This window comes from Schistocerca nitens, chromosome 5 (genome assembly GCF_023898315.1).
Source record: "Schistocerca nitens isolate TAMUIC-IGC-003100 chromosome 5, iqSchNite1.1, whole genome shotgun sequence".
NCBI lineage: Eukaryota > Metazoa > Arthropoda > Insecta > Orthoptera > Acrididae > Schistocerca > Schistocerca nitens.
The window spans coordinates 244,104,632-244,122,159 of record NC_064618.1 but is presented as its reverse complement, the minus strand read 5'-3'; the positions used below and the strand labels follow the sequence as shown (position 1 = coordinate 244,122,159).

General features: G+C 36.4%; 1 protein-coding gene across 1 annotated transcript in view; it reads left to right on the top strand.

The window, feature by feature from the left end:
• The window catches only part of LOC126260366 (solute carrier family 15 member 2-like), a 276,933-nt gene extending 276,130 nt beyond the window's left edge, over positions 1 to 803 (top strand). Inside the window, exon 16 of the mRNA XM_049957694.1 lies at positions 642 to 803. Within this exon, the coding sequence (XP_049813651.1) occupies positions 642 to 803 (162 nt within the window). The remainder of the gene's footprint in view (positions 1 to 641) is intronic.
• The last annotated feature ends 16,725 nt before the right edge of the window (positions 804 to 17,528 follow it).

Sequence of the window (17,528 nt, the reverse complement as noted above, 5' to 3'; positions counted from 1 at the left end):
TTTCTATATGAGTGGTAGAATGTTTTGTACATGATCTCTTTCAGTGATAAAATACAGTGTTCTGGTACCACATCAATAAATCAAGGCTTACAATCTACTTTAATCACAGTTGAGCTTATATGATTATTCCATGTCATATCTCTACACATGTATTCCCACGAATTCATACTACATAGTTGACTTTTAGTTATGACTCATTCATGTGTAGTGTGAGACAACTACATTTTTATGTTTTGTGATGAGCATGGCTTTTTATTTCTCTACATTATGAATTACTAACTGGTATATGAATCAGGCAGATCTAACAGGATATTATACAATTTTATCACATTAAACCTCATCATAGAAAACCGCATCATCTGGAAAAAAAAAAAAAAAAAAAAAAAAAACCATGTGCTAACAGAACTGTATGACAAAGTTTTATTGTGGAAATATCTACTTCATTTAATGAATGTGATAGAAGATAAAATAACTTTCTTGTACTGAGTGATACTAAAGAAACAACATCAACTGCATAGTTAACTGTTCAGTAATATCACCAAATTGTGAGGAATATGATAAGTTTGATATAAGCAATCCTTTCTTTCTAATTTTGCATAAAAACTGTTTTGGATAATTTAGTTTTTCCATTGAATTTTCAGGCAGTTGAGTTCTTTTTATTTGCTGGGCTTCTTCTGGGAGACATGGTAGTATTTTTCTTTATTGCACGGAGCTACAAATCTGTATTGCTTGAAGGAGATGGTTCCAGTACTATGATTGATGATCCCCTTTTCGTTAGAGCGTCTGAAGAATTAGTGAAGTGAAATATCTTGTTTTTAGACTGTGTGCACATATTCAACAAATATAATGCAAAATAAAGTTTTTTTCAAAAAAGTAACAATTAGTCTCTGATTTTCAACCTTATTTATTAATGCTTGTGAATGCACAAGTGTGCTTCTACATATACACTTACAAATTCCTCTGAACAAATTCTGTAATAGTTGTTTTTCGAATGAAAATGACGTATCTGGCTGAAGAAATATGTCTAAGTAGTATATAGTAGCCTTATGATTAGACCTGATAAGCAGATATGTTCTTGTTATCAGCTATAATCATGATTATGGTGTGTGTATTAACTCCCATAATTATCAGTTAGAGTCGACTTAGTACTATTCATAACTTAGGTTGCCTGTTCTGCATGTTAATATGTAACTTGGCTTATTCCACATCCTTGTGTGATTAATGGCATTATAGTACAAGAGCAAACAAAAAATGTTGTCCCTGCGTCATACGTAAATTAGAGAACAGTTGCCCCTAAAATGAGAAACTGATTTGAAAAAGCCATTGCTCTTCCTCTCACACTATTCAGCTACTGCTTCTTGTTCTGTTAAGGCCAATCCAATGTTTATAGTTTTCAACAATAATATGAGTAAAATGGAAACTAGAATGTGTATGGCTGTGTAGGAAGAGAACAATACAACTTGGTTGCTGCCATCATTTGTTGCGATAAGCAGTCTCGGCATCATACAGCAGCATGCTGTAGTAGGACGCATTCACTGTCTACCCAAGCAGACAGTCAATCAGCAATCCAATTTTTGAGTCCCAAAAAAAGAGTTTCCAAAAATTTCCTGCCCAAAATTTAAATCCTGACCCTGACTGGTGCCCCCTCTCCATTCTTCCACCACTTCAAACTCCTCCCCTTGTTCTCTGGGGTATATTGATGATCTGATGTTTCATCGCAGGTCACAATATGATCCAGAAAAGCCTCTCCCCCTTCTTCAGTGTGATTCAAAAGTCATTGACAGATTTCTTTTCATACATTCTTTTGTGCCTCAATAAGAAGATGTGGAAGCCACCTTGCTGATATTTTTTTTTGTATCCAAGTGTGTTTGATAATATGTTTCGGACAATTCCATCAACTATCCCCATCTACGATGTAGTCTTGGTGACAATAATCCAGCAATCATCTTCCACAAACTCAAACATTTTTGGATATTGTCTTCATTGACATTGCTTGCCATTTATGGCCTTGATTTTCGACATTATCATGACCATTTAGAAAGTTCTGGGTCCAACTGAACATTTGGCTTTTACTCAGACCAGAGTGTGGAGGTCATGTGCATGGATATCACCTCTCCATTGTCCTCAATGTTATGCTGTCCATATCTTAACCACTAATCAAAATAATTACTGTATGTTATGATCATCTTTCACTGGTTAGAAGGATTGAGAGTGCAACCCATAATTTTCCCAAAAATGCTGTATTACACCTCAATTGCGAACTTCAGTTTTATAATTAGAAACATTCCAGCCAAATATTTAATGTTACAGCATGAATTAGTTATTCACTTTATCAGTTTTTAAATAAAATATAGAAAAATTAGAAGATAATTGAAATTCATTTTGTTACAAAACTGATTTGGACTAATATAACTACATAATTCATTGAAGAAAATATGATACGTTTCCTCTCAGAAATTATCAGTGAACTAACTGATATTCCACATAATCAAAGTAATAACTGAACTGACCAGTACACACCGCCCCCCCCCACCCTCCCCCCCCTCCACCCCCTGTCATGAAATGCTATACTGAATCGATAATGTAAGGGTACTGGTTTATCAGTATTTCTTTGTATGATAACTGCAGCCAGACCATACCATAAAAAAAAACAGCTGTCATGACAAGAGGACAACCTAGTGTAAAAGTCAACAGACACGGAGCCATACGTAACTTGGGTTTTAGCAGGTGAAATGCATGATCGCAATCACCTGCCCACACACCTTTGCAGCAAGGATTATCGAGTGAGTGGGTAATGTTGACAGCACTTGGAATAGAATAGTAATTTATTTTACCTAAAAATGCTTGCAGTTCTGTGAGCTTAGACCAAGGCCAACAGTCTTGCTACACTGGATACACTGTTTCTTGTCTGGTCACCTAAGTTTATCAATAGCAGACCCAGTTACCACTTGGAGGGGTAACCATCTGGGAACACCAGGTGCTGTTGGGTCAGGAACACACAATTTGCAGATTTGCAGAAGTGGTGTCCAATTGAAAGACTTGCACCAGGCTGTTACACCTCATGCCTCAGTGAGAAGATGTGGAACCCACCTTGCTGATATTTTTTGTGTCCATATGTGTTTGATAATATGCTACGGACAGTTCCATCACTTATCCCCATCTGTGATGCAGTCCTGGAAACAATAATCCAGCAATCCAGTTATAACACTCCTGTTTGCTACTGCTATACCATAACCTAAAAGTTGGGTGCAGGTCGTGAAATAAAACTATTTTATTAAAGCAATTATGGTACAATGCAACAGAGCAGTGTTACCCTCTGAGAGGAATTTTGTTATATTGACCGTGTTGTACCTAATGGAGGTGGCTTATCGGAAAATGAAAGTCAGAATTACGTAAATATTTGAACAGTAACAAACAATAGTTTTGCCTATCTACACTGTTCAAAGAAAAAGGAAAATGGTCACCAGTATAATTAGGCAAGAGAAAGATTAACATTCTCGTTTAAGAAAGTAGGTATGAGAAACTTTAACGGACAAACACAACCTAGACTTGGCCACACGCGAGTGCAATGAACTCTGACACATACATATGTTTACGGTAAAATTGAAGCTAACAGCTAGAGCAGCACAGACTATTTGCATAAATATAACGAATAACGAAACACACTATTATTTTCAGTGCTTACTCAAACTGAATGGTCTTTATAACGTTATTATTACTATTCACTGCAGAATCATTAATTGGATATAGGTTCAGTATTATTGTTCAAATATTTTTCTAGCTGACATGAAATTATAAATACAGTTCACTGCATTTTTCTGAAATGGTCACAGGTTAAATATCTCTCAACTGAATACTATTCTATTTAGGATGAAAGTTAATTGGAATCCACTAACAGTCTGCTTCTCACTATCTTTTGAATAAAGAAATTATGGTTTTCATAAATAGTGGTCTTCCCGTTACTTGTTACCTAGCATTAGCACACTAGACAAACTGTGGATCCTGTTATACTATTAATATGCACTTCTAATACACAAGAGAGACAAACACTTAGCAAACATGAGTATATAACGTTTCACAACTGCAGTTTTCCACTTTTACTACAGTGAGAGACAAAATTAACATATATGTAAGATACTGACTCACCTTCTGCGATTTACAACAGGCAGTAATGTGATCATTTACTAAGCAAAACTTTATAAGCCTCAGTCTTAAGAACTTTTAATTTGAAGTTGGCAACAACACATTAATAAGCAGTTTTACTAGGAAAATTATTTTCAGCAAGCATCATTAACTTTAACTCACTCTCTTGCCACATTAACTTTAACTTTCTTCTTACTATGTTCAAAAGGCACCAATTAGCAAAACACTGGGCTTTAATGTTCTTTCAGTAAGGACACTCGGAAATCACTTTAGTTCAAACGGAGAGGAACCTGAGAGGTGTTATGATAAGGAAAAAAATCAACTTAGGTACATAAATTCAGTTATAAATTACCTTATATTTGAGCACACTAACACATCCATTAAGCTGATCCTTCACTGTACATTACTATAGTGCTCCATTGCAGTGATTGCGCAATGAGGTGGCGATTGCATGTTGGTAGGTGGAATTGCAGGTAGAATTGCTGGACTCTGTCATTTCTTGGTGGTGATGATAGATACAAATTCCAGAATAATTCCAGCTATTTATCTATCCATCCAAGGCATTGGAAAGCGGCAGGAAAAGCCCCTCTCGGAACCAGCACAATATGCAACATTTACATGACAGTGCACAGTTTGGAAGCTCGTCCCCGACTGACTCTTGGTTCCACCTTTTCTACCTAGGCCAGCCATAGTTTGCACTCGCTACACAGTTCCGTTCCCGAGGGGAACCACTACACCTTTTACATACAAACTAACTAAGAATCCTAAGTGAGCATCAGCAATTTACATAACAGCAAACAAATACATTAAATAAAACAGAACATTTGCACATATTGACATTTCTACAAAAAATAATTCACACAGAAATTACAATTATATACAGTAAGTTTTGTTCCCTCCAAACAGGACAAAGAATTTAAATGACAGATATACTACATTGCATAGAATCAAAACATGACATCAAAGTTTGTACAAAGAAAGGAATATGCAATTTTGTGTTATCTATTCAATCAAACACATTTACAGAAGCTTAACGATGTAATATTAAATTAAACAAAAGCAAAATAAATCAGTAAAGCACTAGAGTTATGGTGTTACACAGTGAGAAGATACTCTGTAGGTCTACTGAAAGACACACTCAAAATGTCCTTCAGGTAGGGCACTCTACTTTTTATGTTTGCAGTTATTGTTGTTGCACATTACTTGGGCTTCTTTACAATGTGAAAATACAGTTGATAAATTATGTACTTATCAGTGGCAACTTTGGTAAGATAATTTACATGGAAGAAAATGTCAGCCAATAGCTGTTTCAAATATCGTTTGTGCAGACCGAGGAAGTGTGGTCTTTACATGTGCAGGATGCAAAGTTCAGTTTGTGGGAGCTTAGTTTGGTGGCATACCAGTGGGCATCAGTAATGTGTTGGCTATGAATGTGTCATCAGGGATCACACCTGGGCTCTCCTGTCTCCTGGGGAACCACCGGTAATTGATTACGGCACCCAGGGAATCTCTAGCCCTTCCTCTCCTCTGGGCCAATGAGGATCAAGCACTCTCAACCTATCTTCAGCTTTTGTAACTGGGACACTTGAGTGGAGGGGTTATTCTGGAGTGAGGTTGTAGGATGTGTGTGTTTGTTTATAACAAATTATACCAAGTCACATCACCTGTGTTCTATTTATTGATACCAGTTTAATACTATGTTACTCAGGCACCAGCAATGTCCACACCCCAGGCAGATATGTAAGTTCTCACACTCTTCCACAGTTTTATGTGTTTCTTCCATATTTTTTGTATGTTCCCCAGTTTTATGTATTTTTCACCCATTTTCGAATCTTTACCAGGTTTTTCTACAATTTTACATATTTTGTTCAATTGCACAAAATTCCCCCCTTTGTTCTCGATGTCACATCTACATCATTGTGCTCTCAGGAAATTAAATATCATTGATATTCAAGAACATATCACCAACTCCAAATTTTTTAGCTGAAACACCTGAGTGGGCAGCATAAGGATAGGTTTTAGACCGTGTCTATTTGTTAATAACAAATTACATCACTTGAGGCCTCTTTGTTATTAACAAATTAATATTTTGTCATAAGAGGCACTAGCAGGCATAACATCTCATTTTTCCATATTTTCCACAATTTTGTGCATTTTACCCAATTATACAGCTTATGTGTCAATGTCAACAACATATCGCATTGTGTCATAATGTTGTGTCAACTTTCTATCAAGTCATGTCAATGTCATGATGCACTGATCCAATCACAATGAAGTATCGTCCTGATTAATGTATCATTGCTAAGCCACCACACCATTACTAGTGTACATTTGATGTCATAGTATTAGAAACGAATACACTGATAGAAATTACAATTCCATAACCACTACCAAATTCTAACAAAAGATAATGTCTAAGATACCACATTGCAAAAGACAAACCCCTGCACTACCATTACATTAATAGATTGTGTAACATCATAGTAAAATTCTAATGTCTTCACACAAGGACACTGTATGTGTGTAGCACAGCACTACAAAATACACACCTAGAGGCAGAGACAACCGTATCTTGTAGGGTACACTGCCCCACTGAGTCTGACATGTGGGTTTATAGCTATGAATGCGAATGCTTGGAGTGTGATTGTGGATATATTACACTGTAGTGATAGAGAAAGTTGCATAATAAAAGATGTGGTCATCTTCAGCCTGTTGGATGACACAAAAGACACTGCTGCTGTATCAGTTTCAGTTGAGGGTCTCCCAACCATGGTAATAGCATCAGAAGGTCCCAAAAAGTTGGAGAAAAAATTAAAGACTGATGCAAATACACACCTAGATTATGAGCGACTTGTGTCCTGTATTTGCTGGCCATTGGCAGTAGGGTATATTAGTTAGTCACATGTTCCATAGATCGTTTGAACAATTCTTTTATCAAAGTGAGTTTACAGGATCTGTATACATGATTAGTGTTAACTTTAATGAACATTTTTTTCCATACTCATGCAGCTACACTTAAAAACAATCATTTTTTACTGACTACCAGTTTTTAAGTAGAAATTCATCATTGGAACAGAAGGAGTTGTTTATGAGAAATGATTTTAAATTACATTTGAAACATGCTTCACTACTTGCCAGACATTATATGTTCTTGAGCAAATCATCAAAAATTTTTATTGCTTCCTATTGAACTCTTCTCTGAGACACTGGCAGCTTTAACAATTTGTAATAAAGATAATTTTTCTCTCTAGTGTTGTAGGTATGTACATCACTGTTCTAAAATTATTATGGATTATTTATGATGAATTTCATTAGCGAAAATTTTTATTGTGATGGCACAGTTAAAATGCCTAGCTCCTTGAAGAGGTACCTACATGATGTCCATGGGTGAACAATGCATGTTATTTCCAGAATGAATTTTCACTCTGCAGTGGAGTGTGTCCTGATAAGAAACTTCCTGGCAGCTTAAAACTGTGTGAGACTCGAACTCAGGATCTTTGCCTTTCACAGGCAAATGCTCTACCATACTAATCTAATCTAATCAACTGAGCTACCCAAGCATGACTCATGACCCAGGCTGCAGCAAATGTAGAAGAGCTTCTGTGAAGTCTGGAAGATAGGAAGTGAGGTACTGCCAGAAGTAAAGCTGTGAGGATGGGTCATGAGTCATTCCTGGATGGTTCACGTGGTACAGCACTCGCCTGTGAAAGGCAGAGGTCCCGATTTCGAGTCTCAGTCAGGCACACAATTTTAATCTGCCAAGAAGCTTCACCAAATGTTATTTTTACTGCTTGTTTTTGGCAATCAATATTTTATTTCTAAGTGATGAGCTACCCCAGAAAAGTATTCTGTATGACATTATTGACTGGAAATACGCAGACTATGTCAGGAGGTTGCTTCATTTGTTTCGAGGTTAGCAATTGTACGAAGAGCAAAAGTAGCTGAACTTAATTGTTTGAGGTTTCCAGTTCAAGTTTTCATCTATATACACATCCAAAAATTTGAAGCATTCAACCATACTTACAAACTCCTGCTCAAATGTGACATCAGTTGTTGGTATGATACTATCTGTTGTACAGAATTGAACATAGTGTGTTTTTTCAAAATTTAAGGAGAGTCCATTTTCAAAGCACTACTTAATAATTCTTTCAAAATTGTTATTTACTAACTCTTCTGCTGCTTTCCTCTAACAGGATTTATTATAATATCAGTATAATCAGCAGAAAGTACCAGTCTTGTTTGCTGAATGTTACGTGGAAGGTTCTTCACATATATAATGAGTAGGAGTGGACCCAATATTGAACCCTGTCATTTTAATCTTTGTCATTTTACCCCAATTACAAAATTTTTCTACCTTTCTGAGATTGAATTATTCAGCACAATCTTTTGCGTTCTATTTGTCATGTATGAATCAAACCAGCTTTATGTAAAGCCGTCAATTCCATAAAAGCTATGTTTTTCTAACAGAGTATCATGATCTACACAGTTGGAGGCACTGGAGAGATCACAAAAAATACCATTATTTTTTATTTATTCAGTAAACTATATAAAACATCAATATTGTCATATCTCAATGAGGAACTTGAAACTTTCAGCACAGGGCAGGAGCACGTAAAGGATCTATGGCTCAAGTTTAAAAAAATAATTGACCATGCACTGGATAGGTGTGTACCCAACAGAACAGTTCATAATGGGAGGGACACTCTGTGTTACACAGCCACTGTAAAGATACTTATAAAGAAACAAAGATTAGGGCATAATAGGTGTAAAACACAGCGTAGGGCTATAGATAGAGACATGCTGAATGAATCGCATTTGGCTGTCGAGAGTAATGCCTGAAGCATTCAGTGATTATCGTAGCAGAAAATTGTCAAACAATCTTCCACAAAACCCAAAAAATTCTGGTCATATTTAAAGGTTGTCAGTGACATCGAAGTTAGTGTGCAGTCCCTAGCAAACGAGACTGGAACTGTAATTGAGAGTAGCAAAGCAGATCCAAAATATTCAACTCCATTTTCAAATGTTCCTTTGGAGAGGAAAACCCAGGAGAATTTCCCCAACCCTCATACCACTGAAAAGATGAGTATTAGCGTTAGTTGTGTTGTGAAATGGCTGAAATCATTACAACTGAACAAAGTTCAAGGGCCCGAAGGTATCCCTAGCAGATTCTATACTGAATTTGTGGCTGAGTTAGCCCCTCTTCTAAATATAACCTACCATAGATCCCTTGAACAAAAAGCATGCCCAGTTCTTGGAAAAAAGCAGAGGTCACACCTGTCTACAAGAAGAGTAGTAGAAGTGATCCACAAAACTATGGTCCAGTATCCTTTATATCAATTTGCTGTAGTATCTTAGGACATATTCTGAGCTCAAACATAATGAGTTATCTCAAACAGAATTACTCCCTCAAACAATGATCATGTGAAACCCAACTCACACTTACCTCACATGACACACTGAAAGCTTTCGATCAAGGCTGTTGGAGTTTTTATTAAATAGCTGATGACTGCTGTATTCAGCTAGTGTGGCAAAGTTTTGACTGAGCAATGTCTGTTCTAAACCTATTACTCCATGCAGTTACACCTAACACTGCCACCTAAACACTCCCTTATTATATTGGTATAGGTATTCAGTCTTGCAGTTCTTGTAATTTACCTCAGGGGCCAGCTATGCTGTGCCCTGTTTTTCCTTGGCATTGAACTTCTTTCTTCCATGTGGATTTCTGTAGGTGAGGTGGCTATGAAACAAAACACTGCTTCTCAATTAAATAAGGTGTAGATTGATGCCAATTAACTCTGTATATTATCACAAACTTTCACAAAATGTTACACATTACGTGGGAATCAAACAATATTACTGTCTCAAAGACCTCTCGTTAACATTCTGTGTATAGTATGTAACAACAACTGCTTTATATGTCAGGAAACGTCTGGCAGGAAACAAAGGGTGTTATTAGGAAAGAGACATGTATTAAGCTATCAGGCATCATCCAGCTGGGAACTAATTACATGTGGGGTCCCACAAGGTTCCATCTTATGGCCCTCACTTTTTCTTCTGTATATCAATGACCTTCCATCAGTAACATTACCAGATGCCAAGTTTGTTTTGTTTGCTGATGATACAAACATTGCAATAAATAGTAAATCAAATGTAGTCTTAGAAAGATTGGCTGATACAATATTTGTGGGCAATTCTTTGTCACTAAGCTTTGAAAAAAAAAAAAAAAAAAAAAAAAAAACACACTACATGCAGTTCAGAATTTGTAAGGTGTGTCCCACGAGTATATGCCCAGCATATGATGACAAGCAGATGGAAGAAGTGGACAGTGTTAAATTCTTGGGATTACAGCTTGATAATAAATTCAACTGGGAGGAGCACACTACAGAACTGCTGAAGTGTCTAAAAAAATCTCTATTTGCAATGTGAATTCTGTCAGACATAGGGGATATAAAAATGAAGAAGCTGGCATAGTATGCTTACTTTCACTCAATAATGTCATATGGGATTATTTTTTGGGGTAATTCATCAAGCCAAGCTAAAGTTTTCTGGGCACAAAAGCATGCGATAAGAGTTATATGAAGTGTGAACTCAAAAACATCCTGCAGAGGTCTGTTTAGGGAACTAGGTATACTAACTACTGCTTCCCAACATATATTTATTCCTTAATGAAATTTTGCATTAAAAATATATCACTTTTTCAAACCAACAGACCAGTTCATGGAATCAATACTAGAAGTAAGAATAATCTTCTTATGGATTTAGAGTCTCTTACTCTTCTACTAAAAGGTGTGCATTACTCAAGAACACACATTTTCAATAACTTGCAAGCAGCCATAAAAAGCTTAGCTTCTGCACCATTTCAGATCAGTAATGCATTCATTGTAAATAAGTATTGTAGTAGTTCTATTATATGTTTATTACCTTATAAATAATAAAAAAAATTAAATTTTAAATTCAGTGCATTAATGCGATCTTAGTAAATGAATGTTGTAAAATGATCCTTTCATATGATGGTCATTCCTCTTTCCACTTGGGGCCTGTGCAAGATATATTAGTTTATTTGTTTTAGTTGTAAATATTTGTCATGTGTTATTGTTTTTCTGACATATTCTACATCCTGGAGGATGTTCTCACTACAGATCAATTGGAATGAAGGTAAATCTAATCTAATCTAATATTCATCTTCCTTGTGCCAGAAATCTTCCATGATACCAGAGCTCCTTCATTCTCCTTGCTCCACAGAGATTACAAATGCTCTCTAGCAAGTAGACTCCATACCTGTGGAGTAATACTTTCACACAATATGTGGCCTGATGTTTACAACTAATTGCGATTACACACATCTTTACTCTGAACTCTGTATTTGACATATGTGATGCATGCCCTTCCACGAATGGCACGGATCACTACATATCCCTCCAGTAAGAGAAAAGATGTTGTGATTATACACTTAACAATAAATTACAACAAACATACATATACTCTATTAGAATTTTCATTAATTCAGCTGTTTTATATTTACTAGCTCCTCTTCTTTGGATAGCATGGTGACAAGAGTGAACCTTAATTTACACTGCTTCTTTGAGAGCACTTTCAGCTCTTTAACCATTAATTCTATTAATTTGTATTCTGGCCTTTGGAGGAAGCAATTGTTACACAATTTAAAGATCAAATTATGCAGAGATTCAAATATTCATGGTAAGCTACAGAGTTAGCTAATTTTTATTTGATCAATTTATTATCCAGTTTGGGGGAGATGCTCCCTTAAGCAGGGTCCTTATTCCTATTCTTTGCAAATATTATCGTTAGGCATTTCTCCCTCATTGAAGGCTATCTTTGTGGGAAGTCAGTACTCTTTTCCTCTTATTTCATAGGCCCAGTCAGTGTAATGTAGCTCTCCTTTTTTCTAAAGTGATTTGGGTTCTCCCTTCCACAGGTCCACCTGGACCTGGCATAAGCTCTGTTCTTTGGGGATTACTTACCCGTAACTCCAAATATGTAGTAACATACCCTCCTTTTCTTCTACTTTATTGAATACTTCAGTACTTCTCCCCTTTCACTTCACCTCATCTTAAGGCTCCATCCTCCATGAAACTCCAGCTATCTCCCGCTTTTCCACCATGAATTCTCCTGTCTACTTTTCCCACACCAAAACTCCTTTTACCTTCTCTACTTTATTGAATACTTCAGTACTTCTCCCCTTTCACTTCACCTCATCTTAAGGCTCCATCCTCCATGAAACTCCAGCTATCTCCCGCTTTTCCACCATGAATTCTCCTGTCTACTTTTCTCACACCAAAACTCCTTTTACCTTCTTCTATATCAAGCTTGTTAGTGGGACACCCTGTCCTATTCCTCCCTCCCCTTGAAACTATGACAAGCCTGGCAAAAGAATACCTCTAAATCATCTTCCTTTGTGCAGTCTGCAGGTGCATATATGCATGTGTGTGTGTGTGTGTGTGTGTGTGTGTGTGTGAGTGAGTGAGAGAGAGAGAGAGAGAGAGAGAGAGAGAGAGAGAGACATGTGGTATGCACAAATCCAGCCCTCCCCTATATAAGCTAAACACAAACCCATCCTCACACAAAAGTTAAAAAAAATCATCAGTAACATCCTCAATAATCATGATGTTGTGTCATGAGAGTAGTCCATTGTCGTTTTCATACTTGAAATACCCCCCAGTGCAATCTTACTGTTGTAGGTTGTAAATTCTGCTATATAGACTGTAAAAGAACTGTGATAAGAACTTTCACATGGACAGAGGGAAAATAGATTTGTTACTCCTAATGAAAGGGTAAAAAAGGAAATAGAAAGACAGGTGTGCTAGGATCAAGGAAGAAAAGAAGACAGTACCCCATACATGGATTCCCTTACCAACACCACTCCAGGGAACCCATCTACTAAGGCACTTCACCAGAGGGAGAAGTTGTTTGGCATTCCCTACAGAATTGACTTGCCATGGCTTCACCATCACAGAAAGCTGAAAAATTGATCCTAAGAAACCCCTATGAAATGCAGTGGAATAGGCAAGCATAGTCTTGTAACTCATTAACAGTCAGTATAATTTCAGTATTGGTCTGTTCATTGGCCAATACTTGATTGTGGTGATACCACTACTCATGATTAATCACTCTTTAAAAAAAAATTCACATACAAACCCAGTCTTGTAAGTAATCTGCCTTTTTGGTCAGCTGATATACAAAAATATAGAAATAGCATTGCCCCAAAAGGCAGTAATGGCAGAAATACATATCTTAGGAAATCCAAGTTAGTTGTATACTCAGACAGTCAGGGTTGTGATCTCGCAAAGCTCTAGCAAAACGAACACAATCTTAGAGCTACCAGCTATGTAAAACCTGGGGCCCCTATGAACAAAGTTATAAGGAACATACAGCGTGATAACACTACACTATAAAATCGAGTTTTAGCTATAATTGGTGGTGCAAACAATGTTTATTGCAATGAATTAAAAAGTGCCATCCGTGACCTCCGGAAAACCCTAGATACAGTGAAAAATGAAAGTGTAATAGTGACTGGAATACCACACAGATATGACCTAATAGAAACGTCATGTGTCAACCAGGAAATTATTACGGCCAACAGGCAATTTCACAAAATATGCAAAGCATACAGAAACACAAACTTCCCAGATGTGAAATTCTTGGAAAGGAAACACTTCACCAGGCATGGTATGCATTTAAATATTCATGGGAAAAAGTTCATAGGATCTAGAATAAATGAGATGACTGAGATGATGTACACAAAAAACAACATCATGCCTATTATTGTATCAACTCAAAATGGAGAAGCCATCTCATCACAGATGATACCAGCAACAAAAAAAGCAGCAGAACAAACACAACCAATAGCAGTTACACAAAACGCAGCAGTACAAACAATAATCAAAGCAGAAATGCCAACAACAGCAGCACCATCAACAGCAGCATCACAGACAGCAGCAACAACAGAAATCCCAGCAATAGCAGGAGCAGCAGTACAAACAATAATCGGAACAGAAATGCCAACAACAGCATCACCATCAACAGCAGCATCACAGACAGCAGTAACAGCAGATATCCCAGCAATAGCAGGAGCAGCAGCAGACATGGAAACAACCATCTGTGGGGCAACAAGTAGATGGGAAAGGACACCTCCTTCCCATCTAAAGAATTTTTTAATTGCAGATATGATGAAAAAGAAGCCACCGAGATAAGTAACATTAAATGTCTAACAGTACTCCACCAAAATATTCAGTGTGTAAAAAACAAAGTGCAACAGCTGGAAGATGAGTTACAAATCTTAGACAGCACTGTTATCTCTATTACAGAGCACTAGTGTAAAGAAAGTGAAATCTTATATATTAGTTTACCCTCATATGTCCAAGCATGTTCTTATTGCAGAAACACAATGAAAGGTGGAGGATCATGTATTTATGTTAAGAACGGTATTGAATTTAAAGTCAGAAATGATATTATCATGCTAAGTGTAGACAAAGACTTTGAAGTGTCAGCAATAGAGATAGTTGCTATAAATATGCCCAAGAAACTAACTATATTATGTGTATATCGTTCTCCCAGTGGTAATTTAGAGATATTCTTTTCAAAACTTATACAAAGCCTAGAACTAGTGTTCACTCTGAAACATAATATCCTTTTGTATGAGGACTTCAACATAAATATGACTAAAACAGATGACACCAGTAACACATTTATGAATATCCTACATAGTTTTGGTATATCATCAGTAGTCAACTGTGCAACAAGAATAACCACACATTCATCATCTACCATTGACCATGTAGCTACAGATGTAGGCAGAGAAAACTGTGATGTAATTGTCAAAAATCTGGGACTATCTGACCATCTATGTCAGATTATAAAAGTAAAAGTTTGTGTAAAAAAAAAGAATCAAAACTGAATGTATATAAAAGAGTCTACTATCCATCAACTTTGCAAGAGTTTTCCTTAAGTTAGCACATGAAAGTTGGGAAGGAGTATACATAGAAACTAAAGTGAGTAGCAAGTTCTCCAATTTTATGTCTGAGTTTAAATTAAAATTTGAAGAAACATTCCCCAAGGCATTAATTCCTATTGGAACACCCACCAACAATAAATGGATTACTATAGGAATTAGAAAAAGTGCTCAAACTTGTAAATACCTGCACTCCATTAAAAAGGACAATAGTGATCCAGTTTTTTTGCACTACAACAAAAACTACAAAAGGGTCTACAGGAAGGTACTCAACACTGCAAAAAAATCAGCCAATGATAGGTTCATAAATTTAGCCAATAATAAAAGTAAAGCTACATGGGCTGTAGTGAAACAAGAAACACGAACTGTGAAGCAGAGAGCTACAAACACACAAATCAGGTACAAAGAAAACTTAGAAAGTAACCCGAAGTAATTAGCAAATGATGTGAAAACCTACTTTAGCAGCATTGCAACGAACTTACAGAAAAAATTTCCAAAAGGTGCTAATCAACCAATACAGAAGCATATAGCAAACTCAATGGTATTGCTTCCAGCTGCTGAGGAGGAAGTATGCAATGTTGTAAGGCAATTAAAAAACAAAAACCTGGCAGGTTTAGATGAAATCCCAATGTGTGTGCTGAAAAAATGCATAAACGGTATCAAAGCTCCACTAACAGAAATCATAAATGAATCCTTCAAAACTGGTTGCTTCCCTGACTATCTGAAGCATGCCAGTTCACAAGAAAGGTGACGTAGAAAACGTTGAGGACTACAGACCAATAGCCCTATTGTCATGCTTTTCCAAAGTAATAGAAACAATAATGAAAAACAGGCTTTTGAGCTATCTAAGTAAATTCAACCTCCTCTGCAATAACCAGCATGGTTTCAGGCCTGGTAGAGGTACAGAATCTGCAATAGCACAATTTACAAAAACAGTTTTAGAAGCACTAGGTGAGAACAGCTATGTAACTGGCATTTTCCTAGACCTGTCAAAGGCATTGGATACAGTTTACCACTAGAAGCTGTTCCATAAATTAGAGGCCCTAGGAGTAAGGGGAGTGGTTCTCAAATGATTTCGTTCATGTCTAGAAATCAGAGTACAGTCAGTAGAGATCACACATGTCTCCAGTGGATCAAAGTACATTGAGAAACATATATCTGATCCACAATATATCAATATTGGGGTCCCTCAAGGAAGTGTACTAGGCCCTGTATTATTTCTGGTGTACATAAATGATTTCCCGCAACACATCAGCCATGAAGAGAAGATATTGTTTGTGGATGACAGCAACATAGTAATCACCAGTAAGACACCAGCACAAATGTTGGAAAATTCTACTGAAGTGCTGAGGGATGTTCACAAATGGTCTCAGGAAAACAAAGTAACTCTCAATGTAAAGAAAACAAGTACAGTATGCTTTAGAATGAGCAGAAAACAGAGTCCCATATATGTAAAACTAGATAACATCTCCATGGATGATGTACCTACAACAAAATTCTGAGGGTTGCACATTGACAGCCAAATGAAGTGGAATGAACATGCAATGAAACTCTCGAAAAAGATATCCACAACATGTTATGTACTTAGAGTCCTTGTATCCACATGTAGTAGTGAATGTTTGAGAACTGTATACTTTAGATAAGTTCATCCAGTAATCAGTTATGGTATTATTTTCTGGGGAAAAAGTGCTCATAATTTACAAACAGTATTTAAAATGCAAAAGAGAGCAGTAAGAATTATAACAAAAAGCAGTAAGCGGGCCCACTGTAGATAACTTTTCAAAATGTTAGAAATTCTAACTGTTCCTTGTGAATTTATATTCCAAACCATAGTGTACATCAAGAAAACTATAGAAAATTATAGCACAAATAGTAGTTTTCATAACCATAGTACAAGAACAAGTTACGGTCTTCACCTAGACAGGAAGAATAAACATAAGACTCAAAATAGCTTCTTGTATGAAGGTGTAAAACTGTATAATAAAATGCAGCAGAAAATAAAAAAAGCAGATAACATTTACCGCTTTAGGAAAAATCTTAAATTGTTTTTGCAGGAGCACTGCTTTTACACTATAAGTGAATTCCTTAGTACAAAATGATTGTAAATAGCTTTGATTTCACAATATTTTGATGAGGAGCAAAAATCATTGTAAATAACTTATATGTCACAATGTTTAATTACATGTAACAACAAACTGTATCAATATATGAATGTATGCAGCTGACAACATCCATACATTTTAAAACGTCCACGGATGGCTAAAAAAATAAATAAAGCAATCTTACACTAAAGGAATACTTAACAAACAGCTCTTAAATAACAGTTGATGAGATTTTTTTGCACCCTTTCACCATTGTTGTTAAACAATGAAAAATCCAGGATGGAATGTAACAATAATGAAAAGGATAGTTGCTA